General features: G+C 40.0%; 1 protein-coding gene across 1 annotated transcript; it reads left to right on the top strand.

The window, feature by feature from the left end:
* Positions 1-10,358: 10,358 nt before the first annotated feature.
* LOC124162175 lies at positions 10,359-12,967 on the top strand. Its single transcript, XM_046538642.1, has 2 exons — positions 10,359-11,154; positions 12,918-12,967. The coding sequence occupies exons 1-2, from the start codon at positions 10,359-10,361 to the stop codon at positions 12,965-12,967; spliced, it is 846 nt and encodes a 281-aa protein (XP_046394598.1).
* Positions 12,968-23,142: the final 10,175 nt, after the last annotated feature.

Genomic DNA, 23,142 nt, shown 5'->3' with positions numbered 1-23,142 from the left:
GTAGTGACGTCCATATCACTTTTGAAACTCTACCTCAGTTCTACATAGGAGTAACAGAAATCATGACATTAATATTGTGTATCACAGTCTGTGCTCTGAAGGTATCTATTCAAAAAGCAAAACAACTCGATCGTACGGCTATGAAATTAAAAAAAGACACGGCTAACAAATGAAACAAAACTTATCGGGCAGGGAAAAACTATGAATCTCGTTTGGGCATATACAGAGAGCGTGAAAATGTGTAGGGTGGTCATTCCCTTCATTCTGGTACGGTACTGAGAAACCCTTTTGTCACTCCCGGACGCAAGTGGCCATGGCCTCCCACGTCACAAAACTATTTTTTATTTCGTCCAACCGCCCTCACGTCCATTGTGAACTATTCCAAAGCAGTTTCCATCACTTCGAAAAAGCATTAACTCAAATTCTGAATTCTCATTCACTTGAACAATAAAGTTATGATTGGTAAAATATATTTGAAAAAATGGGGAATTGTTGACTGCTTGGAAATATGTTGAACCTAAAAAAGCAAAATAAAATTTCCCTACTCTAACCTTTGAGTCTAACCTCCTTAAAAACTGTCTGTAGGAGTAAATCACCCTGATATAATATCTACTTTATATAGTTCCATAATATTCTATATAATATCCGATATTTACTCGGCAGTGTTGGGAATTCCTCAATAACTATTGAACGAAACTACGTCCGCAAACACTTTAATGTCTCTGGCCCTATCAAGGTGTATTAAAGTGAAAAATATGAAATTAATTTGTTAATTAGGAAGTAAGGACTTGCAAAAAGTTTCATATGAGATAATGTCCTTTGAATATGACTCAATTGGTAATAAAATGTGTTATATTAATGGTGAAAGATAATACAATATTAGTTTTTCCTAATTCGGCGAAATATTGCATTATGTGGACAAGGATACTGTACAAGATTAAAATTTGATAGTACTCTCACTGTCAATATTGAGCTGACTTAACAAGATGAAACGTAATAATACTTTGAAAATTATATCTACATGTACTCTTTATTGCAAGCCACCACGGTTGATTATTGGGAGAAAAATTTACTATTCTCGCAAAAGAAAATGTATAAAATAAAAAGATGATAATTCTTCAAATCTGTTACAGAGGACATAGCGCTTTCAAAAGAATCTTAGTTGATAACACAGGAACAAAAGTAATTGAAGCTATTAGTGACTATAAAAGGAAATATGAAGAAAATTCTACCGCATGTAATCAGCCTAATGGATGAAACTGTAATGCTGGAAAATTCTCCCGTTGGCCGACACACTGAGGTAATGAGGTATGTTAGAAAGTTTCGCCGCAATTTCTTCCGCATTTTCTATCTAGGTCACTATGAAAGTCTACTTCTTGGATCAACTTTAGGAATGACTGCTATTGTTTTCATTCCATTTGATCCTCTAGTATTCTCCTTAAAAATAGTGGGTGGGAGGTGGACGAGTAGACGTTACATAGAAAAAAATGCATTAATCCTTATTATCATAGGCAAAAGAAGGTAAGGTTAATCAGACTATTACAACAAGTAAGAGTAAATATGTTTTAACCACGAGTCATTATCTGACCATCGGGAAAATATCTTTCAGATACGAAATTATAAAATACTTCCTTGATTTGGGAATATAGGGACTCTGACGTACTGATAGTTTTTCCACTAGTTCCACTTTTTACCTACGTATTGCATGCTTTGTATTAAAATTAATTCCAGCATCATTCTCTTTTCCTTGGTGGAAAATTAAACTGTTAATTAAGTGGCAAATTAAGTGCATAGTAAAAAGTGTACTGATTGGAACATTACTTTGCATATGAGGCCGATTCAAAGAGAATATTAGCGAAATATCAAATTATACATGCCATGAAAGGATCAAGGATCTGGGACGTTTATAAACAATATTTATGCGTATTGGACGTCAACTATTATTTTAATAGTGAACTAACATCAAACAACCGCCCAAACTTAATTAAATTTGAGTGGAAGTATCCCATTGTAAGGATATGCCTGCCGTATTTTCCGGGATTTACTTCTTCCTTTCCATTATCATATCTATGTTTTTTGTTTCCGAGATGGTTTACGGTTTGCGTAAATAATATGGAAAAAAGGCATGACACATAGGACTGCGACATTTCGCATGCCAAAAACTTCACGATTATTCAACATGACTACTATGCGCGTTAAAACTAATCAGGTTTCGAACTATTTTTCTATAAACGCCCTATAGTCACCTACCATATAAGAACATACTATATTATCACGCTAGGTGTTGAGTACAATTGGTAATAAAATGTGATGTATCAATGGTAATTATTAATAAGTGGTAATGTATTCAACAAACCGACTTTTATCCGTATCTGTTGGCCGAAAGTAGCAAAGGCGAGTACGATAAAAATATATCTCTAGTGCTATGCGGGTCAGGCTGAGTAAATGAGTCCTCAAAGTCCAAAAAGTTACAAGAGTGCTTATGAGTGTCCACCTCAATAAACTTGGTTTCTTATATGGGTGACTACGAAGCAAGTGCTTTGTGAATAAAGAAAATTTTATCAACGATTTACAAGCGATATCTTTTGCCTTAACATGGTTAGTGAGAATAGAGTTTAATACTGATATTACATTTTTTGGGTTTTCAAGATTACTTATGCACCTTCTGGGAGATTGTACATGTAAACGCGTTTACATTTATGCCATCCCCCAACAATAAGACAACAACTAATAATATAGCAAACGTCCTATTGCCAATGAGAGGAAAGGATTATTCATTGAAACTTCCAGATTGTCACAATGAAATGCATAGGCATGGTAGGCATCTGTTTGAATTTCTTTATTTCTCCATTACGAGGTTAATGTCACTATTATTCAATATAAATCAAGTATTGGATTGCTGGTTAAGTTTATTATCATTTTTCAAAATATTCTTATTTTACACTTATCACACATTATTATTTAGTTGAGGATGATTAGAAGGACCCGGGTTTCACCATAGCGTCACTCTCTTTCGAATGCTACACTCGAATAGGTCGCTTTGAATAGAGCCCTGAGGACTCAATTCTAGAATATCAGCACACCGCTGCCAATTTTATAGTGCCCACGCGTTAACATATATTATATACGGATAATACATATCTTAATTACAAATTTTCATAGGAGAGTTCTAACTTTAATCTGCTAAAATGCATTCATTAGGGAAGTTAATACTGATATTTACATGTGTTACAGGGACTAGAGGTCAACTCTTATTTAAAGACTTCTATGGTTCGATCGAGTACCTAGTATCACACATCTCCGTGGTTGTTTAAATCAACAATATTTTGTTTCAAAGCAATCACCGAATATGGAATGAATACCTCATGAGGATAAGCAAACAAACAGAGGTCGCATTAATTGAAAACAAACAGAGGTCGCATTGGAAAAAATGCAAAACTATGGAATAATATATTAAATTAAAAATAACACATCCACGCTTTAAATTTGAAAATTTTAGAGAAAACAATGCTATAATAATCGCATTACCAAGCTTCATTACAAACATCTGATAGAATTCACGCCTCAAAGACTCGGAATATCACAAAAAAGCACAGAGAAGGTAAAAGGAGCGGAGAGCTTAAATAATAAATGAATCCGTAGAAAGCAGCATTCCAGAAGGCTTGGATTAATAATTCCTGGCTCGAATATATTTTATAATTAATCACCAGATGAATAAATTTTTCGGTAGATTGACAATGAAAACACGTATTGATTGCAGGAATCAGTGGCAAATAGAGAAAAAGATTACGCAAACACATTTGTGCATTCAAAACACTCGTTAAGACGTAAACATGGAATCATATCTACATATTTTAATGATGCCGAACATTGTTGAAACATTCTGAACATAAAACTGATATTGAAACAATAACTTTGGGGAAAAAATCCAATCCATAGCCTTCGAAGCAAATTGTAGCAGCAATGATCGCTCCGATTCTCCGCATTTATGAAATATTGAGAGGATTACTTACATTTTCCACCAAAAGTAAGGATTAAATTTAGTTTCGTTCCTCCTCACTATTAACAAATGCCAGCCAGTTTGCATTGCGATAATTATTTTGCGCATTTGTTTATCGTGCATGTGTAATTTATTGTTTGCGCGAACATGAACTTCAAACTTAACATAGAATACGTGGATCAGAACATTTTGTATAAATAATCGCATGAATAACATTTTTTTAAAGTAAATTTCATATTTATCGTTATCAATTTTATTTCATTTGTTCTGCTTTTTCTTTCTTTGTTTTTGTAGTAAGTGGAATTTTTTCCATTTCGTGATTTTTTCTTCTCTTTTTTTATTTCAAATACGAATTAAAACTAGAAGAGAGATTAAGGCGTAAAAAAGATGCATAGAAAGTAACTCGATGAAGCAGTATGTAGTTGGATCTGTAGGATCATAGCGCTATCAGTTTCCCCGGTCGTAATATTATTGAATTGCTAATATTGAGTTGACTTACAGAGGGACGTTTAAGGGTGGGAGGGTCGCTGCTACGTGGATTCATTTTGAAAAGTGTAATTAGCATACGGAGGGATTTATTTTGAAAGATTTCTAGTTTATTAGGATTAATCTATAGTGGGCAAAGATCTCACAGCCATAAAGAAGATTATTTTATTTGATGCCATTTGATTAAACCAGAGCATAATTTTACTGAAGATATGCGGGAAAGTGAAGAAGCGGGGAGAAAAGTGAAGAAACTGCTTGTCTTACTGATAATGCTTAAGAGGTGCAGTATTTAATTTGATTATTGAAAGTTAACTTATTGTCTGAATAGACACCGAGAAATTTGTGAGAGGTTACTCCTGATATTCGCTGTTTTTTATGGATTGTCACCGCCTTTTTATATTGGCGTCGCTTGTGGTGCAAATCGTTGGCATAAAAGCGTCTATGTGTACTTTTAGTAGCATTGATTTTTGTATTTTGCACTTGCGTGTCCAAGCGTGACTGAGTTTTAAGTGATTGCTGAGTTTGTTTAGGTTTATGTCTCCACTCCATGGCGTCGCTGCGATTTCAGAGTCGTCGGTTAATACACGCAATGTTGTATTTGGTGTAGATGGCATGTCGTTCACGAAGTGTGTAAACAGTAACGGACTTCGAATTGATCCTTGCGGAACGCCTGCTTTCATCGGCTGCAAAGATGATAGTGTTTTGGCTCCGACGACTCAGAATTGCCACCTGTGCCTTTAGTTCCACTGTTACCACCATTATTTCATTCCAGTCCCTATATTGGGAAACCAACACCAATTATTTATTTTAAATAATTGGTTTTCACATATCCTAGACGCGGTTGATGCGGTATACGTCATTTTTTACTAAGGTCTTTGAGATTAGGTCAAAATGTATCACATAGGATTGTATTCTAATTCTAAATAATACAATCACTGAGGTTAAACTTCTGTGTATTTTAGTCTACAGTACTCGATGGAATAATTTGTTGAGTGCAAGGATGGCTTGCAAAGTTTCCGTTCCAAGTAAACCATGCCAAAAAACGAAACTGACAAGGAAAATTTAAAACTTTTCAAATGCAATGGAAGGGTCTCATGCCACTCAAGAAAAAAAACCTATTCATATGTTTCCCACAAAAAAAGCTTAAATCTATAGGTAAATATGAGTGCTTGCGGAGGCTTTCCCTGAAATATTTTGAAGTATTCAATTATAATTACAAAAATATCATGTTACAATAAAATTATTTGCGTCACACAGGCATAAAAATATATCGAACTGCTCTTTAAATATTCAAAATTGTCATTATAGAACCATTCCATTAAAAATGATGCAGGAAGTGTGGAGAAACATTGAAAATAAATGCTGCTGGACCTCTGCGAATAATGTGAAAATTCGGAAATTTTCATTACTTATGTAAATATTTCATAAATCGCTTAGGTATGATTTCGCCACTTAATTAAATCCGTTATTTAAATAAATCATATAACAATAAATGAGATAACTAGGCAAAGCCGTTCACTTCGCGATCAAGGCCAGATGGATACGCAGATCCAAAAGCCGGTGTGCGCATGCTCTTACGTGCGAAGCGTGCATTACCTTCGAGGAGGCAAGAGGGTAAGTGCATGTGTCCTCCTGCCTGCGAGGCAGCAGTGGGAGAGAGAAAGAGGGAGCTGTTGAATAGTTGCTCTGGTAACCACACGAAACAAGGCGTCAATCAACGAGATGGAGTCATCGATACGGGAGGGGCAGCACGCGGAATCGAACCTCTCCCGCGGAATCATCTCTGAATAGAGGGAGGGAGTGAAAGGGGTGGTCCAGAGAGAGAGGGGTGGGCAAAGGAGGCGCGTTGTATAAGGCACCTCAAACCGCAACACCTCGAAAACAACGCACCCTCCCGCTATTCCGCCACTTGCACTGGGCCACCCACTCACCACCAGCTAGCCTTTTCACCGCACTTCGCATCCTTCACTGCTCTGCCGCGCCAATCGCACTCATTTCCCCATACAATCAGTCGGGTTTACGCAAACTTTCCGAACCAGGTGTACCCAATGCATTTGCGTGAAAGCAACGCCGATGAGATTTTTCCGCCTCCTCCCGTCATTAAAAAAAAACTACAACATGACTGAATCAAGGCCGCACAAAAAGGACCGAATTTTCCACGTTCAATCCCTAACTGTCCAGAAACGTGATAAAGAGGTATAACTCTGGCTGTCAAAGAGAATCCAAACAAAAGAGGCATTTTCGAGGCCATGGGTTACAATTATTTCAAGATAAAACTCGAAACTAAAATATGTTATCGTATTTTGTTATTGTATGTCTCTTAAATAAACACAAAACAGTTCATTATTATATAAAACCGATTTTATATTTCATACACTTAAGCGCCCAAAACAATTTCTTCATATTGAATCATTTGTGATGCTAAGAAGAATTTATTTTTCCTATCAGCACACGTTTGAAAGTACCTAGGAAGGGAACTTGTGAGCCAGCTGGTAGGATGCAGAATGTCAAGTAAATATGTGGCTGGCAAACAATTACCGCTTTCAGGACAACACTAATAAATTACGCACAAAAGCTACCGTTTCTCTGCAACATAGAAGCTTAAAAAATAATCGGTATCTATTGACACACATTCACAACAGTGGAGTGGTTAGAGTGCTGTTTCACGACGTGAAGATTTTGTGAAGCTAAGACAAATACCACCTCTGCTCGATAGCATTGGGACATCAAACATGGAATATAAATATATTCGTTCATTAGAAGCGATGCCTGGTACAGGTTGCCTAGCGGCCTTCCGCAAACTTCATTTGAGACTCCTTCATTATAATTCCGCCGTATTTCGCCTTTTCCCTAACACTTAAACTGCGGCTTTGAGGCACTAACTCCAGCGAGTAGCCTATGAATTATATCGAAGAAAGAAGCGATTGGCTGATACGTGAGGTCATTGCTCTCAGACCTTCGTTATCAAATTGATAGTCAATGAGCTATTCACTTTCAAGTTTATTTTTTTTACAAAACTGCAGATTGGGAAACGAATGATAGGGCACTAAAATAAATGATTAGTCCTAACTACGGAAAGTATGGCAATTTTATTCTTTCTCGGCATAACGACTAAGAAAACTTAAATTAGACTAAAAAAGGCGAAAAATAAATACGATGAGCAATTTTCTTAGAGTAATCATGAGAGCAAATGCAACAACGAAGTATAATCACTGTTACTATACAAACGTGATCACAAAGTTCCTGCGGTACAAAATAGGATAGCGTTTTGTGCACACGACACTGGTCTTTTTCAACATAGAACAACAAGGAGGAAGGATTTCAAAAAGCTCCATAGGTTAAGCAAACGAATCACGCGAACCAAAGTGTAAAAGCAGGCAAAAGGCCGAGCGACACTTCGTTCCCGGGACGTCAGGGGAAAAAAAATAAATCGCTTCATCTCACGACGGACAGATGGCTGAAATGAACTGCGCTCGACTAATGAATGCCCTCTCACAAGGGGAAAAATTATAAAAATTAAAAAGAAAAACCACCGTGATGACGGTCGCGTGAGGGTGTGGAGAGGTTGGCAAAAGGCAAAAAGGGGGAGATTGCGGGGGGGAGGGGGAGAAGAGGAAGGGGGTGCGGCCTCCGCTTTTGGCGGCGAAAGTCGCGGGAAGCTCAACCCGATGGGGTTCACCCGACCGATAACCTCATCATCCACTCACAACGCTCTCTCTCTCTCTCTCTCTCCTCATCCCCTCCTCCCCTTCCACCCTCGACTCATCTTCTCTCTCTCCCACTCGACACCGCACCACCAAACACGAGGCGGCGGAAGGGTTTTTATTTATTTTTTTTCGCAACCACAAACTCAATAACAGAGCCTTTGCGAAAACAGACGGGGGCACAAAAGAGCCTTTCTCTCTCTCCCATCCACACGCGAGAGGTCGCATTCGAGTCTTGTGCTCGTGTGTGCGTAGGAGGTTGACTCTTCAGTCGGCGGAGCGGAACGCATCGAGGCGTGCTCTGCCGTGCTCGATGATGCACGAGCACTGCACGCGTTCACTCCTCTCTCTCTCTCTCTCCGTTGAAATCACGCTGAGCGCGTGATGCCATGGGTGCGCCTCCACGGCAGTTGATTCCCTCGCGTGACATCAAACCCTTCAGTTCCCCTCTCTTTCCCTTCCCCGCCCCCTCTCTAGATCTCTCGTCTGCCGCCCTGGGGTTCCTCCACACATACGCACCCCTACTCATCCTTTACACTTCCCACCACAAAGCAATTCGTGAATTGAAAGACCGATAGAGGCAGTGCCATCATCGGCGAGAGGTGATGGGGTGCAGACGGTCTTATGTACTGCGTGTTGGCGACTGCTTTTTTTCATTAACCTCCTCAGTCCCGGTGTATTGCCCCTAGGCTAAGTTAAATGTCGTTGCTGCAACTTTTTCAGTGCTTCCTGATAGATGATAGCATCATGCCGATGCATCATACACAGAAACGGCTAATGTTGTTTAAAATAATAACATCTAATTAACAAGAAAACATGAACTTCAGGCCAAAAATGACGGTAAATATTTTTCGGGATAGAAGAAGTTAAGATTTAGCAATGAGCACGACAATTTACATGTTCTAGCTTATAAATCACATTGATCTGGCCAGCAACCTTTTAATGAAGGTACGAAATTGTTCGATTCCGTTAAAGTAATTAATTTGATTCGGTACGCGTGCAAGCTAGTCTGCAGGACTATCTGTCGAATGGTATACACTACAGGCATTTAAATATAATAGAAGGCACAGTGAGGTTGAGTTTTCGAATTAATCGGCGAAGGATACCAGCTTCAAGGCTGTATCTTGTTAAATATAGCATGTATGCACAACACCAACTAAAATTACTCATTATAACCCAGCATGTGGATCGTCTCGAAGATTTGCCATATAGATTGAAAACGTATAATTTCGGGGTGAAACTTATATCCATGAAAATAAAATAAAATGGTAAATTTCCACACAATTTTATTTACAAAATACCGACCCGGTTTCGACACGTAACGTCATTATCATACTTGATAATGACACTACCTGCCGAAACCGGGTCGGTATTTTGTAAATAAAATTGTGTGGAAATTCACCATTTTATTTTATTCTCATGGATATAAAACATTTCCACCAGATATCGCCGGACACTGTGAATTATGTGTGAAACTTATACCCTTTATGCTCTGTTCTTCGCTCTGCGTGACTGATGAAGTAACCGAAACTGGAGGATACTCTCCACGCTGCTTTACAAATGGTGCGTAAAAGTAAATAAAAGCCGCAAATCACAATTGTCAAAAAGAGATTTTGTTCAGATTATCAAAAATCAAAAGACGCAATCAAAAGAGATTTTGCTCATTCGGGTATAAGGAGATTTTAGAGTCTCATTAAAAATCTAAGGCATAGTAAGCATAAAATGTTTCGAAAAAAAATATGAAGAAGTCTTTCATGGCCACAAAATTGTCTTTCATTAGCTAAAGAATCCAAAAAAGAGAAATCAATGATATAATTTCACCGCTTCACAGAGCAAAATTACTTTTGCATTTACTTTATTGTAAGAAAACGATTTCCCTAGCGAGACATCTCGTCGGCATCCTCTCTCCATACGTGGGACTATGTGAACATCACATCAAGAATTCCGCGGAGTTTGTGCAAACACTAAGTGAAATCCATGTGGAAAAAACAGACCTACTAGTTAGCCTAGACGTAGTGTCACTTTTTACCCGTGTTCCTTTGACTGATACTCTATGTCTCTTGGAACGCAAGTTTGAACCCGACACAGTGAAATTATTTCACCACGTTTTAACTTCCACCTACTTCCAATTCAACGGTGAATTCTTTGAGCAGGCTGAGGGAGTTGTCATGGGGTCCCCTCTATCCCCCGCCGTCGCCAATTTCTTCATGGAGGATTTCGAAGAGAGGGCCTTAAACTCAGCTCCGCTACGCCCGAAGTATTTCTACCGGTACGTTGACGATACCTTCATAATGTGGCTACACGGGAGGGACAACCTTGACCAGTTCTTGGAGCACATGAACAGCCAGCATCCCAACATCACCTTCACCATGGAACTAGAGAAGGATGGCCGGCTACCGTTCCTGGATATTCTCATCCAACGGAAGAGCGATGGAACTCTTGGCCACAGCGTTTATCGGAAACCGACAAGCACCAACTTGTACTTGAATGGAGGCAGTCACCATCATCCTTCGCAGCGCTCAGCTGTACTGACAACCCTGTTTCATAGAGCCATGTCCATCTCTGACCAAAACAGTTTACCCTCGGAGTTGGCACATCTGAAGAAAACCTTTGCACAAAATGGTTACAATGCACACCAAATTTCCATGGCCCTTAAAAGGACCTCCGAACCACGGGATAAGCGCCATATAGAGGACAAGGAAAAGCCGGTTGCAAGAGCGTGCCTGCCTTATGTCTCATCAGTTTCGGGGAAGATTTCGAGGATACTCAGGAGGCACAACGTCGAGACCATCCACAAGCCTCCCATGAAATTGAAGGAACAGCTGGTACCAGCGAAGGACCCAGCCGGTCTCAAGATTCCTGGTGTCTACCGTGTCCCCTGCGAGTGCGGTGAGGCATACATTGGAGAAACTGGCCGCACCATTGAAACCAGGCTTAAAGAACATAAGCGGCATCTGAGGCTTGGTCAGCTAGAAAAATCTGCCATTGCTGAGCATAGTGTCGAACACGCCCATAAAATTCAATTTGAAAAAACAGAGATACTTTGTCATGCCAAAAGTTTTTGGGACCGTCTCACCAAAGAAGCCATCGAAATTAAACTGGAGAGGAAGAACTTTAATCGCGATTCAGGGTATTCCCTTAGCAGCACTTGGAAACCCGTTCTAAAAAAACTGACCGAATACAGGGAAAGGACGATACGACGGACAGACCAATCCGGAGTCAACCCCACCAGGCGGGAAACTACCAGCCAATCCCGAGGAACCTGACCGGAGGAGGGCAGCATATAAGCAGGCCCATTCCCGCATCACAGCATCCAGTAGCCCTGATGATGAGCGCCGAGTCGGAGCTCGAAACGTCGGCCATTATGAAGCCTTTAACCCGGTGGGAAACCCGAGAGAAGTTTACTCACATCATTCGCCGGGAAAGCATCAAATCTTTCTTCCTTCGTAAACTCTGCACAACATGTCACCAAAAAGCAATTTCGGCAAAAATATTTAGGTATCACAGCGAAACTTTGCGGGAAACAAACAAAATATCTCTATTTTGGTATTCTTCAAGTATTTTTCCTCAACGCCTGTTTCGCATCGTATCCATCTCCATGCATGCGGGAAAGCATACGATTTCGAATGGGGTGAATATAAACAATGTACCATAAATGTTTCCTAAAACGTGCTCTGTAAATATTATATAAATAATATGTTTAATACAAAAATGTGATAATTAATCGAAATACCAATACATACTTATAGTATGAATAAAACTAGATAATAGTAAAATCAGAATGCTTGTCCGTAGGGAATAACGAATGGAAGAGAACTCTCACTCAAAATGTGTTCAAGAGGTTTGAACCCGGATATCCCATTCTTAAATTACAAATTAATTTATTCATTCGTAAATTTACACTCGAGCATGCGACTGGGTACAATATTTGTGCTTTTAAGACCATAAGGTGCCTCATACCCGGTATCTGAGAGTGGTATGTAGGAATATAACGAAGATGATAAGTTTTTGATACGCAGACCATCAAAACTGTGGTCCTATTTGCTCAACAGAACAGCCCCAAGTGAGAATAGGGAGGTATTGGAGAGGGGGAGGGAGGTGAAATTAGAAGACCTCTTGTTGCTGTGCGCGCTTTCGGCGACGCGGCTTTGAAGAGGAAAGTGGTAACGATCCCGGCTTACATTTTTCCCCCCAGTTTTCACCTGCGTCTGAGGCGGGCATTAATGAGAACCCCATGTTAACCATCCACAACCCACCATCAACAAACGCAGCACACGGCGTAATACACCCCCCCAACCGACGCCTCCTCAACCCCAAAACGAGCAGCAACAGCCTCCAATCCCCCCTACTACTCGCCAACTCGTTTCGGCGGCGGCTTAGGGAAAAAGGATTCATCGACCCCGGTTTATAATTTCGGAGGAAAGAGGGGGAGGGTGAAAAAAGAAGAGATTTCCCCGAATGAAAGCAGATCCCGGAAGGCGATCGATGCGAAAGGCACTTTATTCATCCCCTTTTCCGTTGAGACGAGACGGTAACCTAGTGAGCACTTAATTACCAAGGCTCGCACCAAAATGCTGGAATTTCTAAACAAAAACGGAGGTTGGCAATTTCTCTGGTAAAAATAGCTTTTCAAAGTAACGACAAATACAGTACCATTAACTGTTTAAAGGTTAGCATAAAAGCTAGTATTTTGCCGCATCAGGGATGAATTTGTGTTTACCTGACAGCAAGACCGGAATCAGGATTTTGGGTCGGCGGAGGGGGCACCAGGGTCTGACAAGCAAACGGTCTCTTCATACTTAAGGCTAAAAATAACATACAATAATTACTGTACTAAATATTCTTTTTATTTTAATATGAAAGTTATTGAAATAAAATTAAATGAATGGGGCAGGGTGATACACAAAATAAAATGAACATAATGATAACCGTATTACAAATCTTGTCTTTTTTTTTTGTGTTTTTTTTTTTTTTTTTAAGCGTCTGGAGGGCACGGGATTTAGGTGGGGCGTGCCCCCATGCCCCCTAAATCAGCCTTTACCTCACCGTATGAATTAAGAAAGCTTTGTGAATGCGGAAACGATTTTTATACTTCTGAAGAAAAAAAAATGTAAACAGGCTCTATTACGTTCTTATCGAGAGTATAGATAAAAATTTCCACTACTCTGTTAAAAATCATGATAAGCTTATGGCAATGAATTATGAAAAGCTCATGTTTTGATGATGAACGCCGAGCTTGAAACGCTGGCCGTTATGAAAGATTAACGCGGTTGGTATCCCGAAAACAGTGTACCCACATGTTAAGCTTTTCATTAATCCACCCCAGTAGTGAGAGGATAGAGGGAGCTAACAATAATGAACAAGGAACAAGAAAACCAGTATAACGTTCCGATTTACGGAATGCATGAATTATCGGTGGTGTAAAATTGAATACATTTTCTGCTTTCACTCGACCGCGCGCCAAAAAAATACTCATCACGGTCAAGCGTTATCAGCCGAAAGCCAGAAAAATTGAGAGCACTTCATTATTCTGCAGTGAATTCAATATCGAAATTATGAGTCAACAATGGGTTCCAGATTTAAGGGGTGGAAAAACGTACTACTGAAAATCATGAAAGAGCTGTTTGATGCCTCAAATACATAAAATTTAAATCAACACTGCCCAAAGTGCAATATAGAACTGCTAGTACATATTTATTGGCAGCAAATGAAACGAAAAAATTGTTTTCTTTCGCATAACCTGGAATTTAAGTTCACCAACACTACACACCATTTTCAATTCCGGATATATAATTTTTACATCGTTATGACTCAAGCAAGAGCATTTCAAATAGTTGATATTTTACGCTTTAAGCTTACTGCATTATAAAGATAATTAACATATTCGATTTCAATAAAAATAAAAATGTTCATGTAACTTTATTAAATATACGACAAGACATTTATCAATGATTTCCAGTATCTTTGTGTCATATTCTGAAGCCATTTAATTTACGAGATTCCCTGAATTAGGTCTATTTCTGATTTCAAATTAAGACATATATTCACTGAATACGATTTTGACTGTTGTTGCGTATTATTTCTCATAGTTTTCGTTCTTCAGTTATTATCGTCTGCTGTAGGCTTCCCCGTGTTCCCGAGGAGGGCGCTAATAGTCTCCTGGCGTTTTCCTTTGCGGAGAAGCAATGCAGTTCAGTTGCAGTCTACGAGCAGTTGACGAATAAGTGGCCCGAGAGGCAGTCTCGCCTTTCTCCCTCCCCAGCGTAGCTGAGTGTTCCGCCGGACTGCATGCTGCTAGCCTACTCCTGCATGCTGCCCGCTTATCCCTGCACGCTGCTGTTCGCATATCTCCTGCATGTTGCTCGCCCTCTCCTGCATGCTGCTCGCCGGATCAACGCATTCTCACCGCTGCTCCGACTCTCCGTGACCTGTATTTCCAGGCTTCTCTATTATGTATTTTTTGTGTTAATTGTTCATTATTTGTTTAATTGCTTAACCGAATTAAATGTGGGAATTGTCTCTCTTCCGCTTTATACAGTCCACTTGATTATTATTTTACCCCACATTAGTTTTGGTCCTTCGGGCCGGATCAGTGGCCGGATTGCAGCCGGATTTATTTGCGTGTTTGATATTTCTTATTTTCTCAAAAATGTTTTGTTCTTAGAGAAAGTGGCACATTGTAACTTGGACCACGTGCTCGTAAATTTGCTTAGACCTGTCCTAATCAAATGACTTCCGGTTTGAGTTTTGCTTTTGTTATAATTCAACTAATTGATCATTGCTCGCGTCATGTCCTTGACGAATTTCCTTGTTTGATGGTATTATATTTGGTTACTCATTGTTGTATGAATATTGTTCCTCTCCTTAGTTTTGACCTTCCTTACCCCTCTTCCTACTTGACAAGCGGGACAATCTTCAACGCTGGAGGTTAATCTACGGGAGATGCTCGACCGCGCTGGAGGACGGACATCGCATTTCACGCATTGGACTTCTTCCATCCAGCAGTTGGATTCGCAATGGTAGGACGAAATCTTTTCTACGTTCTTTTGGCCGCCCATAATTATCATCATGAATTTTGCTACTTTTGTACGGAAGGCAAATCTCCTAAAACGTAGGTGTGAAAAGTGTCATGATGCCGTTCGTCAAATTGAAATAACGGTCAACCAGTCTTCACTCACAGACATTTTAATAAGACGCTTAACTGGTTATCATGAAGAAATTGTGGAAAAGAAACGGGACTTTGAACATATTTTAAATTTGTGTCTTTCCGAAGATCCCTCAGATTACGACGAGGATACTGTTTTAAAACTTCAAGATGAAATAAGTGATTTAGTTTGTGAAGGTAGAGCAATCATTTCCTCTTTAATTCCCATGCTGAATGGCAATCCTCAAACTCCCACGGTAGATAATGAGAATGATGCCGCGCAAAGCGCTACTGCCGTTAGATTGCCCAAGTTGGAATTGCCACGCTTCACGGGAGACAGCGTAAAATGGATGTCATTTTACAATACGTTTGACACCACTATTCACCAGAGCCTCTCTCTCTCTCTCGTATTGAGAAATTTCAATATCTTAACAGTTGCCTTCAAGGAGAGGCATTGGAGTTGATTCGTGGTTTGCCACTATCGGACTCGAACTACCTTATCGCTTGGGACTTGTTAAGGAAAAGATACCACAATATTAGAAAATTGGTCTCAATGCATATTACTAAGATTATGGATATGCCCAATCTCTCTGGGAATTCTTTAGTGTCTCTTAGATCTTTTCTCTCTACCTACCATGAGAATATTCAGGCATTATCCGCACTTGGTCATGACATAACTAAAGAAAATATTCTGTTGGTGACCATTTTGCTCCGAAAACTGGATTTTGGAACTCGCAAAAGACTGGAGGATACTCGGAACGAAAATCATGAATTACCGATAGCATCGAAATTGATTAAATTTTTGGAAAGGGAGTGTGCTCATTTAGAAGATGCCTCTGTTGACGCACGCGTTAAACCTCTTGCAGTAGGCACTTCTCTCAAGAATATTTCTGCGCGTCATTCAAAATCAGCATTAATCTCTTTAAATGCTAATGGATGCCAATATTGTAATAATGAAACTCACACAATTTACCAGTGCCCAGACTTTAAAAGGAAGTCACCGCAAGAACGTCAATCCATTGCACGTACAAAACGTTGGTGTTTTAATTGTTTGGGAACATCTCACAATAAGCAGTCGTGTAAATCTACGCAATGTTGTAGAATTTGTCAACGCAAACATCATTCATTGTTGCATGTTGCTCATCCTTCTGTTCCCTCGATGTCAAGCTCGCAGAAACCCTCTGTTTCAACTCCAGCATTCGCAGGACTTTCTAGTGATTCTCTCTCTAATGAGCAACCCTCAGCATCAGACTTAGCTGCTTTATCATCCACTCAAAACAAAACCGCAGTGCTGCTAGCAACGACCCTCATCTCTCTCACTAATTCTGATGGAAAGTCTCTAATTGTAAGAGGAGTCTTAGATTCGGCAGCGCAATGTACTTTTATTACTGAACAGTGCGCTCAACTTATGAACGTGCGACGCATGCGGACTGATCATTCCATCTCAGGAGTTTCTCAATCTCATGTTAAAACAAATGGCATGACATTTTTGAACTTAGCCTCAATTAGTGGCGTACCTCTCGCTCATGGACATCCTGTGATTATTTTGGAAAATATTACGTCTCACCTCCCTCGAGTCTCATCTGAAATGAAAGAGAAAATGAAGTCGTTTGTACTTGCGGACCCGAGTTTTGATATCCCTGGTCCAATCGACGTGTTGCTTGGAGCGGATTTGTTTCCATTTGTTTTCTCGGGATTAAAATGTACTCTTGGGAAAAATATGCCGGTGGCCATGGACACTATATTTGGATTCGTACTGATGGGTTCAACTGCAGTTCCTTCAGTTAATCGAGAAGACGCGAAAAAAATGTATTTCCCTCATAACTAATACATTTGATATTAATTCTGCAATCAAACAATTTTGGGAGATCGAAGAAACCCCTTGCATCATACCTGTACTAGACAAACAATGTGAGGAGCATTTTAAATCAACCCACTTCAGAGACCTAACTGGACGTTATGTAACTCGTCTCCCTTTTAAGGAAGATCATGAAGCATTGAGTGATTCTTTGAGTAATGCTGAGCGAAGATTTTATGCTTTGGAAAGGAGATTTTCTAAGGATCCGGAGTTCAAAGGAATGTACGTGGACTTTATGACGGATTACCTCTCTTCACGTCACATGGAACTTTGTGAATCACCAATTGAATTCCCTAATTATTATCTACCTCATCATGGTGTTCTCAAACGCAATGCTCTGCCATATAAACTTCGTGTGGTGTTTGATGCTAGTGCCCGAACCTCTTCCAATGTGTCTCTTAATGACGTTTTATTATCTGGTCCAAAATTGCAAAACAATATTTGCGATCTCATTCTACGATCCAGACTATATTCTATTGTTTTTAGGTGTGATATTCGCCAGATGTATAGGCAAATTAAAGTGCATACGGATGATCAGCGGTATCAGCTGATACTTTGGCGCTCAGATCCTTCTACTCCGTTACTTATTTATAAGTTAACTACAGTTACCTACGGGGTAACGAGTTCTCCTTTTGTTGCTATTAGAACTCTACAGCAACTAGCTGAGGATGAAGGTGTTACTTTTCCTCGCGCCGCAGAAGTTTTGAAATCGCAGACATTTGTAGATGACATTATCACTGGTGCTGATTGCATTCATGATGCTCTGCTGCTTCAAAATGACTTAAATCGTCTACTTCTCACAGGTGGTTTCGAGCTACGGAAATGGTGTAGTAACTCTTCCCAGCTCTTATCCCAAGTTCCAGAGGACCACCGAGAAATTCCTGTCGCCCACAGCTCAGGTGAACCACTCTACAGTCTCATTGGGCTTCTATGGAATTCTTCTCAAGATTGTTATTCGTACTCTATGAATATTTGTGAAGGTCCTCCCACAAAACGATGTGTGCTTTCTACTATTGCCAAACTCTATGATCCATGTGGATGGCTAACGCCCGTTATTCTTTGGGCAAAATATTTTATCCAGTTATTGTGGACAGTTGGGCTTCAGTGGGATGATTCCCTTCCTCCGGAAATGTTGCAGAAGTGGAGTATGTTCTTGCGTGAGTTGCCAGAACTAAATAAAATTAAAATATATCGTCAAATATTTCCTCCTAAACCAATTAGTGTTGAACTACATGGGTTTTCGGATGCCTCGCTGCACGGATACGCAGCATGCGTGTACGTGAGAACAACTGACCAAAAAAACGGGATAAAAGTTTCCCTATTGATTGCCAAATCAAGAGTTTCTCCCCTCAAGCGGGTCACTTTACCGCGTTTAGAATTGTGTGGAGCGCACATATTAGCTAAACTGCTAAAATACGCTCATTCAATTTTATGTTCGCATTACAGCATTGACGTCATCTCTGCATGGTGTGACTCGACGATCGTTTTGGTGTGGCTTCAACGATCTCCTCATCTGCTTAAAACTTTTGTTGCAAACCGGGTGGCTGACATCCAAGACAAAATACCCCCTCATCACTGGCACCATGTAGTCTCCAGCCAAAATCCTGCAGACTGCGCTTCGCGGGGTTTGATGCCTTCACAGCTTCAACATCATCCCCTGTGGTGGAAAGGACCGCCATGGCTAAGTTTACCCCACAACCAATGGCCATTCTTAAAATTTCCTTGTGTAATTGAGGAAGATCTACCTGAATGTAAGTCTTCAGATGGTATGGTTTATTTCTCTGCTGCCCAACCAGAGTGGGATTTACTTACCAAATTTTCGTCTTGGTCTAAGTTGCAATATGTAGTATCATATGTTTTAAGATTCATCGCGCAATGTCAACGATCTTCAAGGTTCGATGACTTCATTACTAGCAAGGAATTAATTAACTCTACCATGATAATATGCAAACTGGTGCAACAAGCTATTTTTCAGCATGAGATAATTGCTCTTAAAAAGGGAAATCGCTGCAGTATCAAACTACAACGCTTGGCCCCATTTTTGGATGACTACGGACTTCTGCGAGTAGGAGGACGGCTTCGTCATGCATCTATTTCTCAAGAATCCAAGCACCCCATATTGCTCCCTAAATCCCATCATGTAGTAAATTTAATAATTGACTACTACCATGTCAAATATTTACATGCTGGACCGCAATTGTTGCAAACTCTACTAACGCAAAAGTTTTGGGTTTTATCAGCGCGCTCTATTGTACGCTCTAGAATTTACAAATGTATTCGATGTTTCAAATGCAAGCCCAAAAATGTGCCACCCTTAATGGGAGACCTTCCGAAATTGAGGGTAAATCAAATACAACGCTTTAATGGATCTGGAATGGATTATGGAGGACCATTACAGATAATAATTCATTCCTTGAAACGCTCTCCAACAGTGAAAGTTTATTTGTGTATTTTTGTTTGTTTTTCTACCAAGGCTGTACATCTGGAAGTAGTGACAGATCTCACCTCCGAAGCTTTTATTGCAGCTTTGACTCGCTTTATTTCTAGAAGAGGACTTTGCTCACACCTTTATTCTGATTGTGGAACTAACTTTACTGGAGCCTCTTCTAAATTAAAAAGGATATTTCGGACTTTTTTCTATAATGCAAAAAAGGATATATGTTATTTTGCTGCACAGAATTTCATTAATTTTCATTTCATTCCTCCTGCCGCACCTCATCAAGGAGGATTATGGGAAGCCGCCATAAAGGGTGCGAAACATCATTTGTCAAGAGTTATTGGAAATCAAATTGTTTCTCTACCAGAATTCATCACGCTTTCCACTCAAGTAGAGGCCATGCTAAACTCTCGCCCTTTAACTCCTCTGTCCTCGGACCCTTTTGAATTTTCTGCACTAACACCTGCTCATTTTCTTATTGGAGGACCATTGAAGGCAATACCAGAAGACGATCCTGCTGATGTTCCACTCAACCGCCTATCGCGATGGAAGATGGTGCAAGCTTTTGCACAACGCATATGGAAAAGATGGCACATGGAATATCTTCATACTCTCCAGCAGAGAACAAAGTGGACCTTAACCAAGGACGGACTCAAGGAAGGAGATCTGGTATTGGTGCAGGAGCAGAATACCCCGCCACTACTTTGGTGTTTAGCACGAATTATTGGAACATCCCCAGGGGAAGATGGAGTGGTACGAGTTGTCCATCTCCGCACAGCCAAGGGAACCCTCACAAGACCCGCTGTCAAAGTATTTCCCTTGCCTCTCGATTCCTAAATATTTCCACTCCATAACCATTATTCACTTCCTTCTTTTCCTCCACCTTACCCTAAAATATGTAAGAACTGTTATTTATATTGTAATAGTCTCCTGGCGTTTTCCTTTGCGGAGAAGCAATGCAGTTCAGTTGCAGTCTACGAGCAGTTGACGAATAAGTGGCCCGAGAGGCAGTCTCGCCTTTCTCCCTCCCCAGCGTAGCTGAGTGTTCCGCCGGACTGCATGCTGCTAGCCTACTCCTGCATGCTGCCCGCTTATCCCTGCACGTTGCTGTTCGCATATCTCCTGCATGTTGCTCGCCCTCTCCTGCATGCTGCTCGCCGGATCAACGCATTCTCACCGCTGCTCCGACTCTCCGTGACCTGTATTTCCAGGCTTCTCTATTATGTATTTTTTGTGTTAATTGTTCATTATTTGTTTAATTGCTTAACCGAATTAAATGTGGGAATTGTCTCTCTTCCGCTTTATACAGTCCACTTGATTATTCTTTTACCCCACAACTGTATTTCATAATGATTTTTATGAACGGTTTGAAATAAAATTCACTGGAGCTTCTGCACTTGTGCTAACCTCTTTTTTCCTTCACCTTTTAGGGAATTAAGTGGCACTGTGTACTGGATAGCGCTCATATCCCAACGCAAAGGCTGTAGATTCAAGTCCTGAGTCCTCTAGGAAGATATTATCGATTTCTCTTTAAGAAATGCAAGAAAAATTTTCTGAGAATTTTCGGGTGGCGACAAGTAGCCCCTAGCTGCTCGACTGCACTGGTGAGAGGCATTAGTTTCACCAGAATGCAACGACGAGAACAAGAAGAACGGTCCAGGATCAACTGCCAATGCTTCGAGTGAGAGTGAAGTTAATGGAATAGGTCGGAGTACTGCAATGTAGAAGGTAACGGGGAAGCAACACTTTAAAGTCCCTTGAAGATGCAGCCTTGCATTCAACATTACAAGTGTGTAACATGGCGTCCCTCGCGGTAAAATCTACTGGGCCTAAAATAGTCCCCAAATCTGATCTCCGAGTGGGGACTTATGGGAAGGAGTCGGAGATGATCATGACAAAGGATATTGGGATTTGGCAGCTATCTGCTCCCACATGCACCATTCACCTTGTTCAAAGAGCCCTCAGCGAAATAATCCCACGCATGAACCCTCAAAGAGCCAGGCTCCGATTACGATGTGCTTGTCAATTGACCTGCGTCTTCATATATACCCATACAAAGAACCAAAAATGAAACAAGCTAAAAAGCATTTTATCCTAATCATTAGATGAATGAAGCTTCAAAACTCCTTTACACTTGATCACCTTATTGTGGAGATACGAATGTTCATAAAATTTGAAAATATTAGAGAATTTGAATGATGTAAACAAGATCCAATATAAGAAACTACATTCATAAATTGGTCAATTTGCTTCAAATAGGTTATAATGACGGATTTTTTTCGTTTAGGCTGTCGAAATCTCACAACTACACCACAAATAACTTATTGAATAATTAAATAATATAAAAAATAAAATCTCAGGGAACTTTTGTCTGCGTCAATCTTAACAAATGTCGTCATCATAGTGGTGCACGAAAAACTCCAAAAATTATTCTACCTTTTGAAAAGCAAAGAAAAGGAGATATCAAATGAGAACGGAATCTTGAGTGTAATTATTGACGAAAAAACTTGAACAATCAACACTATTTAGAGAATCAGGAAATATCATCACATAAAATAGCTTTTGCATTTGAAAAATAATTGGCCATAGAAAGGTAGCCCTCAAGTGGTATGGAGAAATATGAATACATAAATACATGCGAGTTTAAGGATATTATTTCTAAAATCCTCGAGTTGGAGCAGCACTGGTAGATACCCTGAAAATAATCGAAAGAGGACAGAAATATCTCGGGGTATTTGAGAAAACTGATTTCCAAAAAAAACTGATTAACCTAAGACATGCTGACGGAGTATAATAAAGTAGCAGCTCAGACGAGACTAGGTACTCAGCAACGGGTAGAGAAAATCATTTCACTCGACACAGCATTAAAATAGAGTTGATAAGAAAGAGGTAGCGGCAGAAATGACCTCCTGACAGCTACACCATACAATATTATAAAAAAACGCAGATCGCTACAAGGTTAACATATCGAATATCGGTTTCACGAAACTCTCCACTCAATTTTTCCAACTGATCATCTTCCATCACTCAAATAATTCATCTTTTTTTTTATATCCTTCATCATTAACTCCATATATCATATGACCTTCCATTGCTGTGCCTGCCTTCCCACTCTTCCTTCAACGAGTCTCCATCATGCCGCATTACGAGTCCAATTAAGTCACCCGGTCTTATCCTTAAGGTTTATTAAAGTTTTCTCATCTCCCCCCCCCCTCTTCTAAATACATCACGATTGATCCTACTAATCTTCATAATTCTTCTGTGATACCACTTTTCTAATTCATCCACCCGTAATATTTCTGATGTATAATTTCTATTATGTAGATGTAGATTATATATATATTTGTGGATTTCTCCATTTTCCGGGTTCTCGGCGCGTTTCGTGGTCAGATGTGACAAGAGTTTCGCCAGGATTCCACCAGGCGTCTTCAGATCGAAGACGCCTGGTTGGAATCCACGAATGAATAGACTAATAACTAAGTTTTTCTTATGTTCTTAACTTAGTCCATGGCG

The sequence above is a fragment of the Ischnura elegans genome, chromosome 1 (assembly GCF_921293095.1).
Source record: "Ischnura elegans chromosome 1, ioIscEleg1.1, whole genome shotgun sequence".
NCBI classification, from domain to species: Eukaryota; Metazoa; Arthropoda; class Insecta; order Odonata; family Coenagrionidae; genus Ischnura; species Ischnura elegans.
This window is presented reverse-complemented; position numbering and strand designations above follow the sequence as displayed.

What these genes read in the sequence shown, in the direction of transcription:
- LOC124162175 (XM_046538642.1), top strand. Translation starts at nt 10,359, where the DNA reads ATGGGGTCCCCTCTATCCCCCGCCGTCGCCAATTTCTTCATGGAGGAT. An exon ending in TAAGCGGCATCTGAGGCTTG is followed by an intron (nt 11,155 to 12,917) that starts GTCAGCTAGAAA and finishes TTTACCTGACAG; the next exon opens with CAAGACCGGAATCAGGATTT.